Source organism: Malaclemys terrapin, chromosome 8 (assembly GCF_027887155.1).
Source record: "Malaclemys terrapin pileata isolate rMalTer1 chromosome 8, rMalTer1.hap1, whole genome shotgun sequence".
Lineage (NCBI taxonomy): Eukaryota > Metazoa > Chordata > Testudines > Emydidae > Malaclemys > Malaclemys terrapin.
The window spans coordinates 71,907,405-71,932,226 of NC_071512.1; the positions used below are offsets into that span (position 1 = coordinate 71,907,405).

The 24,822-nt window shown below is 40.6% G+C and overlaps 1 protein-coding gene across 3 annotated transcripts in view; it reads left to right on the forward strand.

Annotated features, from left to right (window-relative positions):
• The window catches only part of OLFM3 (olfactomedin 3), a 123,941-nt gene that overhangs the window by 94,939 nt on the left and 4,180 nt on the right, over nt 1-24,822 (forward strand). For 2 of the 3 annotated variants that reach the window (XM_054036489.1, XM_054036488.1), the window contains exons 3-4: nt 6,626-6,781; nt 10,619-10,838. In XM_054036489.1, coding sequence (XP_053892464.1) covers nt 6,626-6,781; nt 10,619-10,838 — 376 coding nt within the window. The remainder of the gene's footprint in view (nt 1-6,625; nt 6,782-10,618; nt 10,839-24,822) is intronic. The other variant, XM_054036490.1, reaches the window with a different exon arrangement.

Here is a 24,822-nt window from a genome sequence, read left to right on the forward strand (position 1 = left end):
TTAAAATAATAAATAATACAGCATTCAATGACTATCTATCAATGTTATTTCTCTATTTCCCCTTCCCAGTTTTCCACCACTAATCACACTTCATCTGGTTTCTTTACAACACAGCTCTGCTGATCCGTCATTGATCTAGCAGCTTAATGCTGCATTTTCTCTCTTGTTTCTTCCTCCCAGATTTATTCCTTTAAGAGAACTGAGTCCCATAGTTTATATGTCGGTATCAAAACAGACTGGCCATCATAAAAGTAGCTACAAATTCCAGTTCAAGCTAGCTAGAAGCACCAGAATTCAATTTGGTGCCCACATCACCATCATAGGAGGATTTTGAAGCTCATTCCCTTGAATCACACCAACAGCTTGTTCAGTGGTTTTTCTGCCAAACAACTAAAGAGTCTTACACCTCAGATTTATTCACAGCTGCATGTAAATTTAATTTGTAAAAGCTGATTTCTATTGCATAAGAAAATGAGGAAAAACTGCAGCTATGACATCCCTGAGCCATTGTAACCAAGTTCTGTTTACTGTAGAACAAATGGTGATGCATAGCCTCTGAGACCACAAAGAGCATTAAAGGCAGATAGCAACACCAAATATTGAGCTAAAAACATATTTTCCAGCACAAATTGTTCAGTACTTTACTATCTCATAGACGTTTTTGCAGTATTAGCTCGCTTTAGTGCCAATATGGAGCCAGATCCTGCAGGCCTGACTCAGGCAAAACTCCCATGGACTTCAGTGGGAGCTTGGCTTGTGTATGTAACTCAGGGCCCATGCCATATCATGTGACCAAATTCTGTAAAATTATAGCATGATCTTGTGTTCAGGATGGGCTTAGAAGTTGACATGAAAGTTATAGACAGAACCTTATGCCATCATTTCTTAATCCACTTCAGCCCCCCATGCTGCTTAATAGTCACCAATAAGCCATTGTCTGGCCATGTCAGAAGAAGGATAGAAGGCAATGGACGTGGTTTAATTAGATCATAATTGTATTCATTTAAAATATCTTGGATTAGCCAGCAATAAATAGTGCAGTGCATGTCATCCTCATTTCCTTAATCATTTCTACATAAACCCCAACCTGCTGTCTCACTGCTGGGACTCAGCCACCCTCCACTCCGTTGAGATGAATTGGGACTATAAAAGGAGAGGGGTCAGTTCCTCTCTGTACCAGCTGTAGAGGTCCCAACCCCCCATCCTCAGCTTTCTTAAAGGGGGACTAGAAAAAAGAGGAGGGTCAGCATGCCACTGTACAGGATAGAGGACCTTCAAACCCTGCTTTCCTTAGCTCCCTTAAGAGATGCTTTTCTTCAAATCATTTTCTAATGGCCCTTAAAGAAGAATGGCCGAGGTGGAGTGGTTTTTTTTCACTTTCCATACAGCAGGTCTGGGACCAGTGGGGCAGAGCAGGTGGGGTTAGTATGTAAAACTCATGGCAGACGTCCAGGGCAAGTACTTGGTAGGGAGGAGATGTGGTTACAGGGCAGGTACTTGGTAGGGAGGAGATATGGTTAATGGATAAATTAGAAAATCTAATTTATCCATTAACCATATCTCCTCCCTACCAAGTACCTGCCCTGGACGTCTGCCATGAGTTTTACATACTAACCCCACCTGCTCTGCCCCACTGGTCCCAGACCTGCTGTATGGAAAGTGAAAAAAAACCACTCCAAATCGGCCATTCTGGCAGTGAGGGAAAAATTCCTTCCCAGCCTCCAAGGAAGAGGGTGCCTAGTGTAATACCCACAACAGGTCATGAGGAAACCCCATCCTTTTGCACTTTTCATGGGTGGCTGGATGGGTGCTGCCATTCCAACCCAGGAAAAGATGGCTTCTCCAGGGCTGCATGGGGTATAAATACCCTCCCACTCTTCTGATCAGTAGGAAGGGCAGTGACCTGCCCCAACCTTGCCCCAACTACTTGCTGCCCTTCCTGTTCATCATTGTACATTTCCCCCTCTTTCCTACTACCCACATTGTAGGGGAGCCCTTAAAGAAGAAATACCCCTTTTCTTCCAGACAGACAGACAAGACCCTCCCTTGCCACATTCCACCAGCCAGGGATCAGTGGAGAGCAGCAATGCTCCAACCACCTTTGTTTTCCCCAGCTAAGCACATGGTGTGACCCCTATGCCAGCTCTGATGGCTTATGTTACTCTGGGATTCTTCTAAATCTGAGGAAATCCCATTGAGCTAGATTAAGGTGGCTTTTCACTTACTTTGTGGTGCAGGAGCTGTAGCTGAGGCCTGGCCTGGGCCTCATTTCTTGGAAGATAGAATTTGAGAGGTAACCAGATCATTAGGCTAAAAAGCAGAATGTCTGGACCATCTAAGATAAGAGGGAGAACCATTTACTAGGAACAAGATTACAATGAACGAGATGTAGAGATGAATGTAGAGATGAGGTAAATAGGAGGTTGAGCGTGGACAATGCATGGACAGTGTCTGCTGCACAGGAATTGGTTCCTGCAAAGGAACCAAGCCAATCCAAAAAGCTCTGATGCTCTGTATAGTAAATGCAATGAGATGTGTAGTGTATATAAAGGAAGAGAGTTTCTGTGTAACTTTGGAGCTGTGATGTACCCTGCATCCGCACACACCCCTCCCCACGTTTGAGCTTGAACAGCTCAGCTTTAGAGATGCTGTATGACAAACAAAGATACCTGAGTGACAAAGTCTGGAGTCTAACTGAATTCTTGGGAAGCCAAGTGGAAGGAGGTCTCAGAGGGAATCCCAACAGGAGCTACACAAGCAGCTGGAACAAAAGATTAGGATCAAACCCAAGAAAAGTTTAGAGAACGTAGATCAAACCAGACTAACGCTATGTCTACACTCTGGACCTTACAGCAGCACAGCAGTACCGCTTCAGCGGTGCTGCTGTAAGGTCTCACATGTAGCCATTCTTTGCCAGCATGAGAGAGCTCTCCTGTAGGCATAATTAAACTACCCACAACAAGTGGTGTTAGCTATGTTGGCAGAAGAGCCTCTCCTGCCAACATAGCACTGTTCACTCCAGCATTTTTGTCAGTGAAACGTCAGTCAGGGATGTGTTTTTTTCACATCCTTGACTGACAAAAGTGGTAGTGTACTCTTAACATTTCTATATGGACTCACCTGTGTCTCAGGTCCCCAAACTGAAGTATGTTAATAATTAGACTCTTAAGTGTCATTTACACCAGTATAAATCACAAGTAACTCCACCGCTGGAGTCCATACGAGGCACCAATCTAAAACCAGTGTAAATGAGATCAAAATCTAGCTGGTTGTCATTAAGCAGTGTTCATATTAACAACATATAGCTGCAAGCACACTCCACAGCTGGGTTGTCTCATGCCTCAAAGTTTCACAGCATTCACTGGCTATAGTTTCAGAACAGACATAAAAAATTAAAGCTCCCTCTCAAAAGAAAGGCCAAGGCCTGGAGTCTCTCTTTCTTAGAGGAGGTCCTTTCAGGTCAAGGTTAAGGCACAGAGATGAAGCAATGTAGACAGCATGTGCTGGCACGACCCATGCTATACTTATGATGTTGATAAACAGAGGACTTCATTCTCCAGAGCTTTTACTCTGGCATGTTTCCCAACCATTAAAATACTCATAAATAAGGTTTTTATTCTTTTTTTTTTTTTTTAAGTCCACAGCACGAACCCTCTCACAACTAGCCCTTTGATAATTTGGGGTCTTCTATGTGGAGGCTTAAGCTCTACAACTTATTTTCTTTCACTGAGATGATGGCAAATGTGGGTAGACAGCATCATTTTACTACATCAATAAAGCCACACATTGCTGTTTATTACACTTTCTGAGGGAAAGTGGCATCTGGCAAAGTGAAACATTTCAAGTTTTATCATAGCTCTGAAAGGATTTATTTTGTTGGCTTCAGTAATTAGAAGGAGCATAAAAGATGACAAAAATGTGGATTTATTCCATTAACAGTACTTTCTAGCAAAAATGTGTATGGCTGATTATTGCTAGTTAATCTACACTGCTATCAACACTATTTTAAAGGTATTTTTAACTAGGTGGTAGGTTAAGTAAAATCAAACTATATCAGATCCACAATATGTTACAGGATCCTAATAACCAGATGCAGTATGATACAGTCGTCATCACAACGGGGTGCCAATTGAAACTATGGATAACAGCTCAAAGATTATATATATTAGTGAATGGAAGGAATATCACCCTTTTCTCCCACCTCCATTAAACTGGATGCACAAAAGGGGTTTTGCCTGAGCAAGTTCTGAGTAAGATCTTTAAGATTGGGCCTAATGTTTTCTAGTGGTACTTCCCTCCTTCCCCCTCCCCCATTTAGTGTGCATGTGTTAAAGTGAATTTTGGCATAAAATTATTGCACATGCAAAACTTTGTGAAAAAGTTGAACAAAATGTTCTGCTTCAGCTTCATGTCTGTATCACCCACATATTTTGTCTGATTATTATAAAGTGAACACTTATGAAAGATACATAAAGTACATACAAATTAAAGTTGTCTTTGTCTTAAAGATGGAAATGGGCTATCTTTTGTTCTACATACGCTTAATCAGTTATTTGAAACTCATTTCTTTTCATCTTTCAGTGATTTTTTTTCTATTAATGATTTACAGTTGAATAGATTTATTTTATTTCTACTTATAAAACTATAAACAATCAAATATCTTACAGTCTGGCCACCTGTTATATTACTGAATTGTATAATAAAATCTCAAATGTAATGCATTGCTTTCCACCCTACTAAACACATACTAGCAATTAAAATAATGATTTCCACAGCAAACAACAAAAACTTCTCCCAACTCTCAACCCATCCCCTCCTTGGATAGCTGGAGGAAAAGTTGTGCCTTGCAGCATATCCTGAAGGATAACACATCTGGGATCTGGAAGTGATTTCCAAAGCTCATGATCATGAAGGATAGATACCCTGCCAACAGCCTCTCTTTTATACTAAGAAGGCTCAGCACGGTGATCTTTGCTGATCCCATCTTCAGCAATATGGCATTGAAAGAGGCAAGTAGGATAGTCCAAGTCATTTAGGGCTTAACAGCCTTTAACCTGATAGGTGAGCACTCTGGCCATGATCCAACAAAGCATTTGAGCATATGCCCAACTCTAAGCACGATTCCAATGGGACTTCTCACATACTTAAAACTGAGCCCATACTTAAGTGCTTTGCTGGATTGAAATCTATTGTAGAGGCATCTAGGAATGCCTCTACAATAGATAGAGAATCCATGGACCAGGACCCCATTGTACTAGGTGTAGTACAAACAATAGAACAAAAAAGACAGTTCCGGCTCCAAAGAAGTTACAGTCTAAAGAATGTACTAGTAGTAATAATGTTGGTGTCAATTTAATAAATCTTATTATCTGTATCAGAGTTAGGAAATATTTCTGAAGCATGCATAAATAACTTTGAGTAAAGATATTTATAGTTAAAGTAGTGCTAGTGCACAGTGTATAAAGAAAACAGTTCAAAGCTTTTTTAACACACACTAGCATTTTACAGGCTCAATCCTGCTTCCGTTGAAGTCAGCTGGTATTTTGCCATTAACTTCAATGGGAGCAGGATCAAGCCCTAAAATAGGGTATTTTGCTGACTCACCAAAAACAATGGTGTAGCCCTCCTTAAAATTTAAAAATCTAGTTTGAGTAAATGTCACTCTCAAGCCCAAGACCATGTTTTTCCAAAGCACTGACATTTAAACTACTGCATCACTAGAGTGTAAAATATTGGGTTCTGCAAAACTTGTATTCATATTTATCAAAAGCCCAAGTTGTACATATCTCTTAAAGGAGACCCACTGGCCCTGACCCTGGTCTCTCTTGCACTGATTTCACACTCATGTAACTCCACTGACTTCAGTAGAATTATTCCTGATTTTCATTTACGTAAAGGATCAGAATCATGCCCATTCTCTTTAATAGAGTAGTACAATGTTCAGGGCTAAATGATTGCTTCTAAGATCCACATGCTGTATACACAGCACTTGAAAAAAAATCAGCAAGTGCTGCATAATATAGTACAAACTCTATCTGGGTGGCAGCATGCATTTCATTTATCAAGTATAAGTTCAGATCCTTGATGAAGCTTAAACAGATTTAAATTCAAGATCAAAACTTTACCCCATTCTTCCTGCACACCCCCAAATCCTCAATAAATTGGTTTAAGTAGTGAAGTGGCATGGAGTTATAAGTTAACTCAAATCAATATCCGATTTTCCTGATTTATTGAATACTGTACTAATATTCTTTTGGGAATGTTGACTCCCAAACCTCCTTTATGATTCCTTGCCCTGGAACAGTTCTTCCCCTTGCTGAATTGTCAAAATACTTAGTGCACAGTTTTCTTTTTAGGTATTATATGATGGGTAAAGACATTGGGCCAAATTCCTCTAATTTATAGTGGAACAATCCCATTGATTTCAGTGGGATTACACGTGTGACCAAGGCCAAAATGTGGCCCACTTTCTGTATTGTTCTACAGTTACGAATTCAAAGCTCCACTGAGGTAAAAAATGGCTAACAGTTCAAGCATTGACAGAGGCATGACATTTTATCACTTGACATTTAACTACACATACAAGAAAGAAAAACAGAGTGCAGCCAGTGTTCTTCTTTAACAGGTTCAGAATATGTCCCAATCTATTGAAGTTTTAAACCTACGGACTCAGAGGGATTTCCAGTATGTTTTAAAAATGGAAACACAAATGAAAGGGCTGAAGGCTAAGTTTCGGCAAATTGAAGATGATCGGAAGACATTAATGACAAAGCATTTTCAAGTAGGTTTTATTTTAATAATTTTGAAAGCTTGCTGCAAGCTAAGCACTAAAAAGCAATGCATGAACTGCTAAGATCTCGGCTTGAAAAGCTTATACAAAAGCAACGTTGAAAAGGAACCATAATATAACCTCTTTTATTATGATAATCACTTTTCCTATTCAGTTTAACTGCAATAAGGAGTGACCATTAATTATTAAGACGTTAGAGAAATGTCAGTATAAACAGAATCCTATTTTACTGTATCAATGTGCAGTTCATACTGAGAGATTTATATGCAGTCAAGCACTAGTGATAAATGAGGAAGCCAGGGAATTAATAGCAAATGACCAGAGGGTTTTGCACTTTTACAGTTGTCTGACATTTTGTAGAACTGAAGAGAAAAAAGTTTATAATGAGGGAAGTTATTGTAATTGGTACTTAATAGCAATAAGATCTAAAAGTTTCTGATTAGAGGTTGGGGGAGTTAGTTATTTTGGTTTTGGGGTGTATCCCCCTCCCCTCTAATCCACATGTGCTGTAAGAAAAAATGTCCATGTTAAATTTCCTAGTGATTTTTCACTGAACAAAAACTTTAGCCCTCCTATCTGCCATGAAGTCTAGTGCTAGAGGTTAGAAACTGCTATTGTCTATTCTTAGGAAGCCATCTGGACTATACTAAGGAGACAATGTTACAGACATATATCATAGTATTGCAAGTACTGGGCCCTAATGACGGAGAGTTTTGAGTGGGCAAGGAATGCAAGATAGGGTCCATTAAATATATTCCAAAGACTAAAAAATTATTAACATTATGTCCTTTGAGGTGCTCATGATAACTGAAACATAAAAGCTTAGGCTTACATTTTCAAAAGGAGTGGCACCTAACTGAGTGGGTTCTGATTTTTCAGAGGTACTGATCACTGAACAGTAATTGGTTTCAGTAATTAATTATACTAATAAGAGCTCATGTGGAGAGTATGGTTATTTATTATTCTCAGTTTAGCTGAAAGTCTGAGTATAATTCCGCTCAGCCAGTTTCAACTTCACGAAAGTTTTCACCTTTACCCCTTGTAATGTTATTATAAATATATAATGGCACATTGTGTTGTGCCATTATATATTTTGTATTCTTGCTACATTTTTTTCCAGAGGAACAAAATACCAGAATTTGAATGTCCAACTTGGCTGTCAAAGGCAGCAACCTGTTGTACTACTCCAACCTTTTAAATATTCAATATTTGTATTGACTGGACATTCAGCTTCAGTTTGACAGTTTTCCAGGAGGCTAAAACAGATTGCCAGCTAATTAAAGTAAAGAGTAATTGAAATGTCAAAATAATACCTTCTTTCAGAATTTTGATCAACTAAAATTTTGGTACAGTATGTCATTCATGAGTCACAAAAATTTGTCAGTTTGCCTGTCCTTGATACCCCCACATTGCTCCTATTAATACTAGTGGGAGTTATGTGGCGATTCAAAGGGGAAATAAACTCAAAAATGGTGCAATTTCCTTCTTTTATTGCAATGTGAATTCATTCTTGTAACAATAGATTTAAGAGGTGTAGGTAGTACCAATAAAATCAAAAGAATCGTTATAGTTACAGTGATCGCAAAATCGTCACTTCCTTTAGTGACGTGAGAAGATGCTCTAACTAAGAAGTTAATTTTAAAATGAAAAACCCACCATAGTACAGTCTTGTAATTCTACCCATTGAAATTTCTAAGGGCTTTATTCTGTTCTCACTGAGATCAGTGACAGTGCTCCTATTTACTTCAATGGGGGCAAAACTGGGCTCACGCATTAAAATCTTTAGGGCAGAGAAAGCTTTTAATATGTGTTTTAAATTGCTGTAAGTTTATGGTGCTGTATGCATTGTTTTTAATAATAATAAAATCATAAACTCTCCACTCACCTCTCTCCATCCCACTTTAATTCAAAAATGTCTGGACTTATACAGTAAATGGAAGTTCCCTCATGAGTAAAAGTTATAAATCAGAACAAGAGAAGGAACTCCTGCTACTCTAAATGGATTTATAGTAATAACATTTTGATATGTAATTTTAAAATGCAGTTTTCTAGCTATGTAAAATAGCTATGTATAAAATACACTGCCAACACCTAAGGAGTTTCTCTGGAGTTAATAATTCCCAGGTGAAAAAAAATTCATCAAGGTAGTGTTAAAATGGGGGGGGTGCATATTAATTTATAAGCAAATATTATTCAAATACTATAATTATTACAAAACATGCTTAAAAGGCAGGAAATTCAGAGGTAAATTTCCTTAAACAAATTTAACTCTGGCCTTGCGTCTGTGATCCATCTCCATCTCATGATCAGAGACAGGATCACCATTACAGCAACTTTAAAACTTTTCACATTGTTTGTTGCATCTTTTAATATGAATGAAAATGTAATAAATTGCATACACACACCCCTCAGGATATTTCAGTGCTTGTGATAAATCTGGCACCTCTGACCCCCAATGTCTCTGTTGCCTTTGATAGTGTCACCGATCCACTTTCTCTTGCTTGGCCTTCCATTGCACTCTTCCCTGATTTCCTTTCTACCATTAACAGAAGATGATGCTGAAGTAATCAGCCTTCTCTTCTATCTTGTGATGTTCCCTAGGGTTCCAACCTTGGTCTCCTCATTTTGCCCCTTTATGCTTTCCCCTGGGTGATCTCATCTGCTCCCAAGACCTCTGTTATCTCTGTGCTGGCAACTGTCAAACCTATATCTCCATCACTTTTTCTCCCTTCTGTCCAAGCTTGTATCTCGTTCTCTCTCTCTCTCATGGAAGTCCTGCTGTTTCCTTAAATTATCAATGGAATTATAACACATCTACATGAACATCATCTGAAAAGGATAAACCCACATGCCTTCCATAAAAGAAAAATCTTTAATCTGTTAGGATTCTTTCAGGGTAGCTACATGTTAGTGGCTGAACAAGAGCCAGTTGCCATAATGTATTAAGACTTATTTTAACAAACTCCCTGGCAAAAGATATTAAGTGTATTATAGTTATGGTATGAGAGATAAATAGCCATTATGGATTAGAAACGGCTAAGAGACAAACATTCAATAAATGGGGATAAATGTTCAATTTTCAACATGACAAACATTTAAGTATGGGAGGTCTGGGAAAGAGAAAGAATGATGCGGTTGCAAAATTTGCAGATGACATACAATTATTTAAGTTAGTTAAAGCTAGAGAAGAATTTGAGGAAGTTCAGAGGTATCTAACAAAACTAATTGATTGGGCAGTGAAAAATCACTAAAGACAAATGCACATTGGCCAATATAATTTGAATCTCTCATATCATTGTTGGAGTCTAAATTTAACTCTAACCACTTAGGAGAAAAAAGACCTAAACATTACTGTGGACAGCTCAATGAAAATGTCTGCTCAGAGTGCAGTGGCAGTCAAAAAAAGTAAATTAAATATTAATATTTATAAAAATTAAATAGAAAATCAGTGAAAATATGTCACTATTTCAGAACCATATCCTCACCTCGAACTGTGTTGTCAGTCCTGGTCACCTTTTCTCAAGAAAAATATAGTCAACAGGAGTTTTGTATCATGTGCAGGGAAAGACGCGTCTCAGATTTGTTTCCAATCTTTTAAAAATGAATTTTGTATTTTCAGTAGAAATTGAATATTCTCTTTTACATTTTATCCAACTCATACTGTTGAATTCACTAGACTTTCACAATACACTAGTAATGGATCTGAAACTAATATCAATAAGAATTTTAAAGTCATTTTATTAATCAGTTCAAAATATCGCATTAAAGAGTGTTAGGGGACTGAACTCCTTTAAGCTGCTCTAATGTCCAGGTGACTGCTTTTTGCAGGAGTTGAAGGAAAAGATGGATGAGCTGTTGCCATTGATCCCAGTTCTGGAACAGTACAAAACTGATGCCAAGTTAATCACCCAGTTCAAGGAGGAAATTAGGAATCTGTCAGCAGTTCTCACTGGGATTCAGGAAGAAATTGGTGCCTATGACTATGAGGAGCTACACCAGAGGGTGCTCAGTTTAGAAACCAGACTTCGAGACTGTATGAAAAAACTCAGTAAGTTAACCATTTCATGCTGGATTTTGTCCCTAGGTTATATATTTTAGAGCTTTGATGTAGAAACATAAGATCCTCTATTTTTCAGCTCTTTGACACACTGGGACAGATTCTGATCACTATTACACTAATGTGTATCAAGAGTGACTTCACTGAAGTCAACTGTTTCTCTAGATTTCCACCAGTATAATTTAAATTAGAATCTGACCCATTATTAATAGAAAGTTAAGATGCAGAATTATAAGGGATGGCAACTTGGAAATCCTAAGGACGGGGGTCTTAGGACTGAATTGCTCATGAACTTGTTAATGGGATACAAAGATTGTTTCCTCTCTCACACTAGTTGTAATATAACTCAGGCCAGGATTGCATCCAGGTGCATTTTAGTGGCCAATGTGATATATATTGGTGGTCTCTGTCCAGTGTCCAGTGGAGAGATATCCACATGACAAAAACCATCATCAAAATTTAAATCTTGGTTTGAAGTTTACAAATAGCCAGTTCAGAAAATGACCTCTCAGACTGTATTACTTTGGGCCTCTAGTAATAATAGGTTAGGTGTGATCCACTGAAATTAGAACTGTTCCTACCTACTTTAGCAGAAATAATGTATTGGTGAAAGCACAGCTTTGGGTTTGTTTCCAGCAATGCCATAACCTTCCTGTGTGACTCTCAGTTTTGGATGCCCAGTCATTGGCTTCAGTAGATGCTTAGAGAAATTAGAGACTAGTTGTCTAATATTGGGCACCCAAAATTAGAGGCCTTTTTGGAAAATGTCATCCCGAACAGGGGATAATTAATACTTCTCTACCTCAGAGGCACGTTCTGAGGACTTAAAGGCCCTAGCCTGCTCCAATTAAAGTAACTGACAAGACACTTTGAGATACTTGGCTGGAAGGTACTGTTTAGGAGCCAAGAATTATTATTTATTGAAAGTCTTTGCCTTCCACTTCTCTCAGTCTGACCCTTTTTATGAGAACTAAAAAATCACTATGAACAAAAATTAAACACTAAAAAAATAGAACTCAGGCTTATGATAGGTTTCTCAATGATCAAATCTTGGGTGTGTACTTTCATAGGTAGTGGGTGCATCTGAAATATGAAATATGAAAGAGGTGCTGCCTATTACAGAAGATGTACATTTTGAAGTAATGGACAAAGACCAAAAAAAAAGTAATCTAGACTGGGTTAACCTCCTAAATCATTTATTTTCAGCTCTTTTTACATGGGATTAGCATATCTGTGATGGGCAAAAATACATGAAAGATTTCCTCAGACAGAAATCTCTTATGAGTCAATTCTCCACTACAATACATACACATAATAGCATGTTATTACATTGACAGAACATATATATGTGCAGTCAAAGGGAAATAAATGTTTTACTATGCAGCAGCAAACAAGAAATTTTTCTCGATAGTTACTATTCTGAAGCAATATTAAGGAGAAAAAAATGGCATTACATATTTTTCAGTCATCTTGTTTTTATTTTGTGGTGAATATCTGTAATATAAATCAATGAATTGACTGCACAATGGGAGGTATTCTGAATCTCAGAATCATCCTTGTTATAGTTACCGTATATGCTCAATCATAAGCTGGTTTGTTTATAAACAGACACCACCACCCCCACCCCCTAAGATGGATAAGTAAAAATGGAAAATTTTTATGACCCGTTCATAAGCCGACCCTATAATTCAGGGGTCAGCAAACTTTGGCTCCCGGCCTGAGATGGTGTGTTTACCTCGAGCATCTGCAGGCCTGGAGGTAAACCTAAGTAAACAAAGTGTCCCGGCGCGCCAGCTGCTTACCCTGACGGGCCAGGACAGCAACTGGTGGGGAAATTTTTGCGGGGGGAGAAGCTGGGAGTCAGGGGAGTAACCTCTGTGACACCCCCCACATGACCCAACCTCTAGCCCGGGACCCCCACACTCTCCCCATCCCATCCCTTCCCACCTTATCTGGGGAGGGCCAGGGGAGGATGTCTCTGGCCTGGCTGGAGCTGCTCCAGCAGGCTGGGCAGCGCGGCTGCAGCATGCTCTGTGGGGGTGGGGCCGAGCGGCGTGGCTGCAGCCTGCCAGCCCCAGAGCTGCAGCTGCTTCGGAGGCTGGGGGGAGAGCAGCGTGGCCAGAAGCAGAGAGACTCTGGCCCCGCCTCTTCACTTCTGACTGTGCTGGCTGTGCTGTCTCTCCTTGCTCCCTCTGTTGTGGGGAGGTGCTGTGTCCCACCTCTCCCTCTCTATACCCATTCATAAGCCAACCCCCTTCTCTGGTGCTTCCCTTTTTTACTAAAAAAATTCGGCTTATGAACAAGTATATATGGTATGTAGTCTTTCCTACAGGTTCTTTCCACACCTTTTACTTCCCTTTTAATTATTTTCCTAGGTCAAATCCTTCTCTTAACTCTCTTCCCAGGAGTTCTTCCCTAACATACAATTCTTCCTTTCTTTCTTGGCCAATAAAAAAAGTCTCTGGGGCCTATTTTTTTTTTATATTGGTAATTTAAGGGGGAGAAGTTCTATAAAATAAAAGTAGCAAATACACCATCGCCACATTGAAATAAACATCATACCCTGCTCCTAGTATATGTATGCAAGTTGGATGAAACTTCACTACAGGATCAGAAACCCCCCTCATATCCATGCACACGTATTCTCTCTCTCTGTGTCTGTCTCTCAGAAATTCATCTCCAGATTGATTCTGAATCCAAACACTGCAACTCAGTTATCTCCCTATATAGATACAATTATATGATTTCCCCAAGGCTCCTTTTCTCTCTCTGCTCACTGCCAGGATCTCATCTCTTTCTCTGTTTTTAGAGTTCTTTCTCATTTCCCTCCCCACCTCCCTAGACTTGTCTCTGTACCCCTCTGCTTTCTATAGCCATGTAGCAATCACATATTCTCCTAGTCCACAGGCAACTACATGTTGAGCCTCAAGAGTAGGAGGATGCCAGACAATAACACTAGTAAGACTTTACCATTCTAAATTTTTCATATTAGGGCCTATGGTTTGCCTACATGCTTAAGGAGTTTAAAGCGGGTTTCTGGCTAACTACTGAAAGGACTTCAGCCTTCTTAAATCCTAATGCAGAATTGTCTTTGCTCTTATTCTCAGAGATCCAGGTGCTCAGTAATGGCTGAGAAAAGCATAGCACAGGTCAGGTGGCTTTTGTGCTCCCCTAATCCTGGACTGACTGTGTTCCTGGCAAGTCCCCACCTGCAAGTTAGAGCAGCCTGAAATCAGCTTAAAGTTAATCTTGCTGTATATAGCCCCAAGAGGCCAATACAGTATCTGGGGATCAGGGGGCATAAGGAAACTCCAGCTACCACCCCAGTTGTGCCTATTGCACTGAAGGGCTATGCCTGCTCTACACCACTGGAGGATCCCTCTGCACTGGGGTGACCCAACTGTGGCTGTCCATGCCATGTTTAGGACCAGAATCCTATGGCAGTGTAGGACAGAACAGCAACACTGCACCCAGGATCTGGGCTTGAATCATTACAGAGTTATTGTTGAGTCTTGCAATATAGCTATCTAACCAGCATGTGTAATGTCTTGTTTTCCCTCTTCTTTTCCCTAGCAGGTGTTTTCCAGTAATATAACTGTTATATTATGAATTATTTATACAGTTTTAGCCACTTAAAAGTAATCTTCCATCTGCATTGGCAACCCTTGCAACATTCATTAACATACAGTGAGCAGTCATTTTACTTTCACTGAAATTTAATGATTTCCAAAGCCATTGTGGTGAGTGAAACTTGTTCCTTCTCCTTATAATAGGAAAATGTCACTTTGCAGCAGTTGATAAATGTGGCCTATATTTTCAGAAGTGTGCATGCAGTTTAGCATATGCATGACTTGTGCGTGTAAATTTGGTTGTCTGCATATAAAAGGGTGTGTGTGCTTGCATGCACTGGTGTGTGCAAATCCTCAGCTGGCACTCATGCAAGTCAGATACACACAAGAAAATGTAGGCCTTATTGTACTGCATATAATGTGCTGTACATATGGACAATTTTTACTCTAGTAATACACTGCTTTCCTATGATTTATCATCTTCATTTAATCAGCTACTGTGCATTAATGCTATTTAGTAGTGACAGATTTTTAGAAATAATATGGTCAGTCTAGTAAATCAATATTCTCTCAGACAACAGTTACCTATGAAACATGAAAGAAGCTATTAGACTAGATATATGCTAGATTCATTTTTAGCTTTCTTATACAGCAAGGTCAAGGCAAAATTTGATATTGATATTTTTGCTTGGGGCCTGGAAAGTGTAATAGCATATTCAACAAAGAAATGCCATCATATTGATCGCAAAAGAGATGGTAGCATTAGCAAGGGATTCTTGTATTGATAATAGTGATTCTTTGTATGGCACCATTCCTGTAGATTCTAAGGAGCTTTACAAACACTAAGCTGTACAGCGTTCTGTGAGGGAGGTAAGAATTATTATCCCCATTTTATAGATGAGGAAACCATAACACAAAGAAGGTAAGTGACTACACCAAAGATTACACAAGGAGTCAGTGACAGAGCTCAAAATAGAACCCAGGAGTTTCAACTCCCAGTAGCAGGCGTTAGCCACTAGACCACCATATTTCCTGGTTTGCGGCTAAGTAGGATAATAGATACATAAACTCTAAGTAAAGGGTGAGCTCAGTCTCTAGCTCTTCATTTTACAATGTATTCCCATAACAAATTTTATCCTAAGGAAGGATGCAAAAGAAGTAAAGCATCTGAAAACTGCTCGTGTACACACTGAGGAGTGGACTCACTTCCCTCTTCCCTGTTTCTTACCCATAATAATTCAGGTCAGTGTTTAGTATCTAACTAAATGAAACAATCTGCATATAAAAGCCAGATTGACTGTATTTGAGACAGAAAAAGGAGAAAACCTCATAACTAGGTACTAGCACAGCTCAATAAGTAAATATTTATTAATTAACCAGGAAAACTTCCATTCTGTCCTTGTACTAAATTTATTCGGCTCATTTTCTTTCAGCGATGCATCTAAAAATTAACCTTACATTAAAAAAAAACTACTTATATGATCATTATAGTGGGGTTGTTTTGGTTTGTGGTATATGGTAAAACTTGTAATCTTCAGAGTAAACTCTAGTCATCACAGAGACTGTGGGGCTATATTAGCATTGATTACCCATTCTTATGTGTACCTCAAAATAGCCATATGCTCACTGGGTCTTCCCAGCCTCTCCCACAAGTTCTAGTGACTTATAGAGCTGGCAATGTCTCACCACGCCACAGAGAGTTCCGGAATGCATTCTGCTTTCCAGGATTCCCTAGCATGCAGGGATAGTGCATCTGCTTCTACACGCCTTCATGGGTAGTATATGCTCCTCATCCTGTACCCTGATCAGCTTCTTAAACCAGTGTAAATCATGAGCAGCTGTATTGAAGTCCATGGAGTAACACTAGTGCAAGAAGGGAATCAGGCCACAAACACTCATGAGATGGTGCACTGTACTTCTTATACAATCACATTTAGTGGACAAACATTAAAAGGTTTGGCTGTTCAGTTAGGATAACCATTGGGATTTTCAAATGCGCTCAGCATGGGCCTTGCTGCTTCCACTAAAATCAATTAAAGTTTTTCCAGTGGAAGCAGATTTAGACCAATACTCAGTGTTTTAGAAAAATCTCATCCTGAAAATCTGCGGTTATCTAAACCTATCTGGATATCTTTGTTCTGGAAAAAAGACCGCAAATCTATCAAACAGGCTCTCACAAGAATGTTCCAAAATTTTCTCTTCTTTGCTAGGCTGAAAGTACACAAGATCTTCCTTCCTCACTATCATCTGGTATTTCTGCTTCTGAGGTGTACTATAGTCAAAAGGTTATATGCCATGACAAGAGATATTTCTACATTGTCACACTTTTCTTCTGACAAAAAAAAAGGAGCTTTTGGCCCTGAAAAATAATCTGTGGGCTGTTTACATTTCTTAGCCACCACTACTGTTGTAGAAAATTCATGTGGCAGATTGTTTCTTTGCTTCACTGATCTTTCCCAGCTATATTTCTGAATTCACAACTATATCACAAATAGACACAGGCACTAAATAAATCTCTAATGCAAACAATCCTGTATTATGGTATTACTATTAGTCACTTAAAAGATAGTAACAAGGTGTTTCCAGCTAACACCAAGATTCAGTAAAACAATTAACATGAATGTCTAATATAATTGTACTTGCTAATGTCCGCCATTCATTTCAGAGTTGATGAAAGGACATAGCAGGGGATAATTCCATCATCTCCTCTTTTGCCACTCTGCTGCCAGCATGTCTGCCTTCCAGGTCTGTTTTTAGAGAATTCACTTTCTATCTTGTTTCCAAAGGAAACAAGAAACCGACTATCCGGAAAGCATCTAATGAGTTGAACCAAGAGCTTTTCTTTTTTAATTTATTTTCACTTCAAGGGAAGGAGAGCCATGACATTTTCCCCATTTTATGTTGTTTTTTTACCAGCTCTTTATTTCCTTTTTTAATCTGGTCACCTTCTAATTTAAAACGTGCATCCGATGAAGTGGGCATTCACTCACGAAAGCTTATGCTCCAATACATCTGTTAGTCTTAAAGGTGCCACAGGACTCTCTGTTGCTTTTTACAGATCCAGACTAACACGGCTACCCCTCTGATACTTAACTTAAAACAGGATCTGAAACCCCTGTTTTGGCTTCATGGGGTCCAATTAGATTTCTAATCAGAGAAGACCAGTGGGATCCACACACTGATCTACGCCATCTTGAGATGGGGAATTTAAGTCATCTCTGCAGCACCTTTCCCATGTTTTAGCACAGAGTGCTTGGCACTTTACAATGTACACAAATACAGATTGCCTCAAGGTCCAATCCTGCAAAATCTTTACAGCTCCCTTGTTACATGTATGCAAATGTGTTTGCAGGATCAGATTCCACAAAACAGACATGGAGAAAATGATGATATCTAGGTACAATATTTCCCAGAGAAGAGGGGCAGCTTACTTTTTCATTGTTTTACATTCTGTTAATCAGATTCTCTTTTCTTCTGATGTGCCATTGGTCGAAAAGGCATTGCACATGATTTAGTGTTTGTGTGATTCATGGAAGTGAAATGAGGAGGTGGGACCTATATTTCCTCAATTAGTTTCCTCCTCTGGTCTCACAATTTGTCTCTGCCCAATCAGTCAGCCAGAGCCTCACTCTGTTCCCATGGTCAGTACTTAGCAGGCCAGCTGATTTGTGGCACTCTCAGAGTAATTTCCAACCATGAAGGTTATACGCAGTGGCCCTAAGTAGTTCTAAATAGTTGAGATGTGCTTTGGGGCCTCTGTTGTCATTCTGAACAATTCCTTCTGAATTCAAATTACTCAGTGGTGTACATTGGATACTGATGTGCTTGAACAAAATTCTGACAGCCCTTTGCCTGCATCAGCCTTATGCAAAAATGGGAGTTTTATTTTCTCTTTTCCCCTGCCCACTATCACTCTGTACCACCACCTCCCACACACAAAGTAATCTTGTTGATAAAAGTGATCAGACTTTTCAAATGAAAACTGAGGGATGCATGCATATATGCAACTGTGGGGGAATCTGTTGAGATTTGAAAGGAGGGCAGGACTGAAGGCACATATCACCGCACTCCATGAGTGAAAGTCTCAGCTGGGAAGAGGTTGTGCTGAGAGAGCTTGTTCTAAGGGATGTAGGAGGATTGGGGACATTAGTCATTGGAGGTGGGCGTTGATTGCTCCTCCTGTCTCCCTCCAAATCACAGAGGGGAATAGTCCAGTCTACACTGTGCACTAGTATGAGAGCAGTTACGTTAGGAAGCCAACAGACCCACAATGCACCACTGGGGGCCATACCAGAAACTACGGAACTAGATCAAAAGTTAACTTTAAAGTGGAGATGGGCTGTGGTGGGTATAAGATGTGATAGCCTTAGTTAGTTCTAAATAGCACAAAATGATTCATCAAGCTCCCCATGCACAGAGAGATAAGCTTTGGGGCTTCTGTTACCAATAAAAAGGAAAGGGAAAGCCGGGAACAGCAACAGAGAGAGAGGAGAAAGTGGAGGCAACATGTTCTTTTTTGAGGGGCTGTCCCCATTTGATTTTATGAAACCAGAGTTTTGTCTCTTTTTAAATTCATCCCTCTTCTTCTTCTTTGATTAGCCCACCATGGGTTTTGAAAGATAATTGTCCAACCGTTATTTTGTAAATTCTAGAGCTAAATTTCAGGGATAATTTTTTATACTTCTGTATCTTCCTGAATTGAATTTTCCATTTTCTTCTAAAAATATCCTTTGTTTTAGGACTCTAAATTTTTCTAAAATGGAAAGTGTGTATTTTAATTCTAATTTTAACACAATACTTGAATGATACTAATTATGTATCCAGCAAATTCTTACATTATTCAGTTTGTATTTTTCCATTAGTTAAAAAAAGAGCAAGTAAATATAAATTAGCTGTGGTGATTAATTTCATTCTAATTTCTTTCAGTGCACTGTATGTTTTCCGCTAATTTGAGTCTCAAAACATAATTGTTTTAGTACTTTCCAAATGGTTTCTGACTTCTCCACATATATATTCTTCACAAATTGAGTTCATAGACTCATAGACTTTAAGGTCAGAAGGGACCATTATGATCATCTAGTCTGACCCCCTGCATGCTACAGGCCGCAAGACCCTTCCCTGGACTCTGCTGTTGAAGTCCCCAATCCTGTGTTTTAGTGACTTCAATCGGCTGAGACCCTCCTGCTAGTGATCCCTGCCCCATGCTGCGGAGGAAGGCGAAAAACCTCCAGAGGCTCAGCCAATCTACCCTGGAGGAAAATTCCTTCCCGACCCCAAATATGGCGATCAGTAATACCCCGAGCATATAGGCAAGAGTCTCTAGCCTGACCCTTGTTGGCCATTATGCTATTCACGTACCATTGCTTGGTTTTCCTTGGCTACTATGTTTTACCATTAAACCATTCCCTCCATAAACTTATCCAACTTAATCTTAAAACCAGACAGGTCCATCGCCCCCACCGTTTCCCTCGGAAGGCCGTTCCAATATTTCACCCCTCTGATGGTCAGAAACCTTCATCTAATTTCAAGCCTGAACTTCCCCCCGGCCAGTTTATATCCATTCGTTCTCGTGTCCACATTAGTACTAAGCTGGAATAATTCCTCTCCCTCCCTTGTATTAACCCCTCTGATATATTTGAAGATAGCAATCATATCCCCCCTCAGCCTTCGCTTTGTCAGACTAAACAACCCAAGCTCCTCTAATCTCTTTTCATACGACAGGTTTTCCATTCCTCTGATCATCTTAGTCGCCCTTCTCTGCACCCGTTCCAGTTTGAGTTCATCTTTTTTAAACATGGGAGACCAGAACTGCACACAGTACTCCAAATGAGGTCTCACCAGCGCCTTATACAATGGAAGCAGGACCTCCCTATCCCTACTAGATATACCTCGCCTAATACATCCCAAGACCGCATTGGCTTTTTTCACCGCCACGTCACATTGCCGACTCATAGTCATCCTGCGGTCCACAAGGACCCCTAGGTCCTTCTCCTCTTCCGTTACTTCTAACCAATGCGTCCCCATCTTGTAACTAAAATTGTTATTAGTCATCCCCAAGTGCATCACCTTACACTTTTCACTATTAAATTTCATCCTATTTCTGATACTCCAATTCACAAGCTCATTCAAGTCTCCCTGCAGAATATCCCTATCCTCCTCCGAGTTTGCAACTCCTCCCACCTTCGTATCATCCGCAAACTTTATCAGCCCACTCTTGCAATCGGTCCCGAGGTCAGTTATAAATAGATTAAATAAAATGGGTCCCAAAACCGAACCTTGAGGCACTCCACTAGTAACCTCCCTCCAACCCGACAATTCACCCTTTAATACGACCCGCTGCATTCTCCCCATTAACCAATTCCTTATCCACCTCTGGATTTTCATATCGATCCCCATGTTTTTCATTTTAACCAATAATTCCTCGTGGGGTACTGTATCAAACGCTTTACTGAAATCCAGGTATATTAGGTCCACCGCATTTCCCTTATCTAATAAGTCCGTTATTTTCTCAAAGAAGGAGATCAGATTCGTTTGGCACAATCTGCCCTTCGTAAAACCATGCTGTAATTTATCGCATTTGCCATTAACCTCAAGGTCCTCAACTAGTTTCTCTTTCAGAATCTTCTCCAGCACCTTGCACACTACTGATGTTAAACTAACAGGCCTATAGTTACCCGGGTCACTTTTTTTCCCTTTCTTGAAAATAGGAACCACATTGGCTATTCTCCAGTCTAATGGGACCACCCCTGAGTTTACAGATTCATTAAATATAATTGCTAATGGGCCTGCTATTTCCCGCGCCAATTCCTTCAATATTCTCGGATGAAGATCGTCCGGTCCACCCGACTTAGTCCCATTAAGGCGTTCTAGTTTTGTTTCTACCTCGGATGCGGTAATCCCCCATCCTGTATGCCCCTCTGTAACGGTGCTAGTATCCCTAATACCTTCATTGGCCTCATTAAACACCAATGCAAAATATTCATTGAGATATTGCACCATGCCTAGATTATCTTTAATCTCCTCTCCGGCTATAGTCTTCAGCGGTCCCACTTCTTCTTTCTTTGCTTTCTTCCTATTTATATGGCTGTAAAACCTCTTACTATTGCTTTTAATTCCCCTCACTAAGTCCAACTCTACACGGCCTTTGGCCTTTCTCACTCTGTCTCTACATTCTCTGACTTCACTAAGGTAAGTTTCCTTACTGATCTCTCCCCTCTTCCACTCTTTGTACGCTTTCTGTTTTTTCCTAATCGCCCCTTTCAGTCGGTCGCTCATCCAGCTCGGTCTAAATCTCTTGCTTAGTAATCTTTTTCCCTTTTTGGGGATACAGGCCTCTGACAGCTCATGCATCTTTAATTTAAAGTAATCCCAGGCTTCTTCTGCCTTTAGATCCCTTAATACGTTTGCCCAATCCACTTCCCTTACCAGTCCCCTTCATTTGTTAAAATTGGCCTTTTTAAAATTATAAACCCTAGTCTTTGACTTAATTCCGGTACTCCTTCCATTTAGTTTAAACCGAATTAGCTCATGATCACTGGAGCCCAAGTTGTCTCCCACTACCACTTCCTCAACAAGGTCCTCACTGCTTACCAGAATCAAATCTAAAATGGCCTCCCCCCTCGTCGGCTCAGCTACCACTTGATAAAGGAATTGATCAGCAAGCACATCTAGGAACATCTGAGCCCTATTATTGCTACTAGCGTTTGTTCCCCAATCTATATCCGGGAAGTTAAAGTCCCCCATAATTACAGTTTCTATTAGTATTTACTTCCCTTAATACATTAAATAGTTCCTTATCCATATCCTGGGTCGATCCCGGTGGTCTATAGCACACCCCAAGCACTATCCCCGGAGAGGCTCTAGTAGTCCTTTTACCCAGCTTGAGTATCGCCCAGACGGACTCCGTGTTATCTATTCCATCCACTATTATTTCTTTACAGCTTATTTCACTATTGACATACAATGCCACCCCCCCCCTTTACCTTTATCCCGATCTTTCCTGAACAGCGCATACCCCTCCATACCTGCGTTCCAGTCGTGACTGCCATTCCACCACGTTTCAGTTATTCCTACGATATCCGGTTTCAATTCTCGGACCAAGAGCTCCAATTCCTCCATTTTATTACCTAGGCTTCTCGCATTGGTGTACAAACACCCTAATGTATGTCGTTTAGCCTGTCTCCCATTAGTAGCACTGTGTGTTGCGGGCCTCTTTGTGTCCATCCCCCCTGTCCTTCCTATGTCCAATCTCATCTCCCCGGCTATGTCTACTCTTATTACACTCAGCTTTTCAATACTGGAAACTGGCGTGGAGATTAACTGTGCATCTCCCAACCATCTCCCCAAACTTCCTAGTTTAAAGCTCTTTTGATAAGATGAGCCAGCCTCCCTCCCAGAAGTCTATTTCCTTCCCTACTCAGGTGAAGCCCATCCCGCGAGAACAGGTGTCTGTCCCCGAAAGCCTCCCAGTGGCCATACATCCCAAAGCCCTCCTTATAGCACCACTCCCTTAGCCAACTATTTATGCTCACAATCCTATCAGCCCTTTGCTGCCCTTCCCTTGGAACAGGCAGAATCCCACTAAAGATAACCTGAGCCTCTATCTCCTTGAGAGTCCTCCCCAGCCTGGCATAATCTCCCTTGATTCTCTCTAACGAGAACCTAGCCGTGTCATTTGTGCCTACATGAAGGATTATCAAGGGGTTCTTACCTGCTCCTTTTAGGATCCTTTTCAACCGCAGGTCCACATCGCGTATCTTTGCGCCCGGTAGACAGCACACCCTTCTGTTCTCCGGGTCCGCCCTGGTCACAGGCCTGTCCAATCTCCTCAGTAAAGAGTCTCTAATTACATAAACCTGCCGTCGCCTGGCAACAGTGCGATCTAGTAATCTAGTCTCTGATCCCCCTAGTCCTGACCTGTGTCTGTTCCTATCTTCCCTTATGCTCCCCCTTATGCCTTCCTCTATCCTCTGGTGGCCCATAATTGGTGCTGTCTCCATCAACTCCTCCCCCCTCTCTCTCGGACTAGCCGCTCTTCTCTTCTTCCTCACCCTCCCGGCTTCAGTCACCACCTGCTGCCCCTCTACCTCGTTATCCAAACACTCAAACCTATTCCTGAGTTCTATTCCCCCCTCACTGGCCCTCCTTTTCCTTGGCCTGCTTCTCACAGTCACATGCTTCCACTTCCCTTGTTCTCCCCCTTCCATTCCCCTCTCGCTGTCATCTACTACTGTCTCCTTCTGCGCCCTAGAGCATTCCCCTTCAGCCCCGCCTTGCCTATCCTCCATCAGCTGCTCAAACCCCCGCCTAAACTCCACCAGGGTCTCTACCTGCATCTCCAGCCCCTTAATCTTTTCCTCCAGTAACACTATAAGGCGACACTTCATACACACATACCTTTGTTCCGGGTCTCCTGCCAGGACTATATACATACCACAGCTTCCACATGCAGCCATCTGCATTCTGTCTGCTGCTGATGCTTGGCTCATGGCTGCTGCAGTCTCTGCCCACAGCACCTGGGGAAACAGAGCACACACCACGCCCCACCCTCTGCCTCCCCCTTTACCTCCCCCTGCAAACTCCCTCTCAAACTCCCCTGTTAGCCGCCCTGTTCGCTGCCTCCAGTGCCGCTGCTCGCAGCTGTGCCACTGCCTGGCTGGGCGGCCGCTTTTATGAGTTTGCTGACATGCCATTTTAAATGAGGGTAAAACTTGGCCTGACTGGGATATATTAGTCAACTCCCCACAATGGAGATTTGCAAAGCATACCAGAATGGTAGCATTCAGGCTATGTGTGACACTGGTAGCAGTTTTGTAAAAAAAATCCCTGAAGAGATAGTTAATTAAATACTATAAGCAACTGGAGGGGAGGGGAGAGAACAGAATTTTAAAAAGTGGTGTCTCCTACATGTTTAATCCCAGTATGTCTTCACAAGATCCTGCAACTTGAGTTTGAGATACACAGATGCTTGCTTGTGTGGATCAACATTAACAGCTAACTAATAAATTAGCTCTCTTTTAAGAAGAGGGCCTTAACAGTAAAAACACAACCTGTGCTGTCCATGAAATCCTCAGTAAGTACTTAGATTATGTTAATTTTTGTTATACCCATTTCACTAGCCTGGGATTGAATTCCTTTTGGTGATAACTCAGATACTACCTGAGCAATAGCCACATTATAACTGGCTGAAATTAGGAACATACAATACAGTGCATTCTTTGTCTGTTACATAAATTACAAAATGAAATCATGATGTGACCTGCTCCTTTGAATGATATACCTTAGATTTTAAAGTGATATATTCTATTTGTCTCTTACCTTTTCTGGTTAGATTGGGTCATGTGCAATAGCAGTTATATCAGAATGAATTATATATATCTAAAATACTTTTTTTAAAAAAATCATGA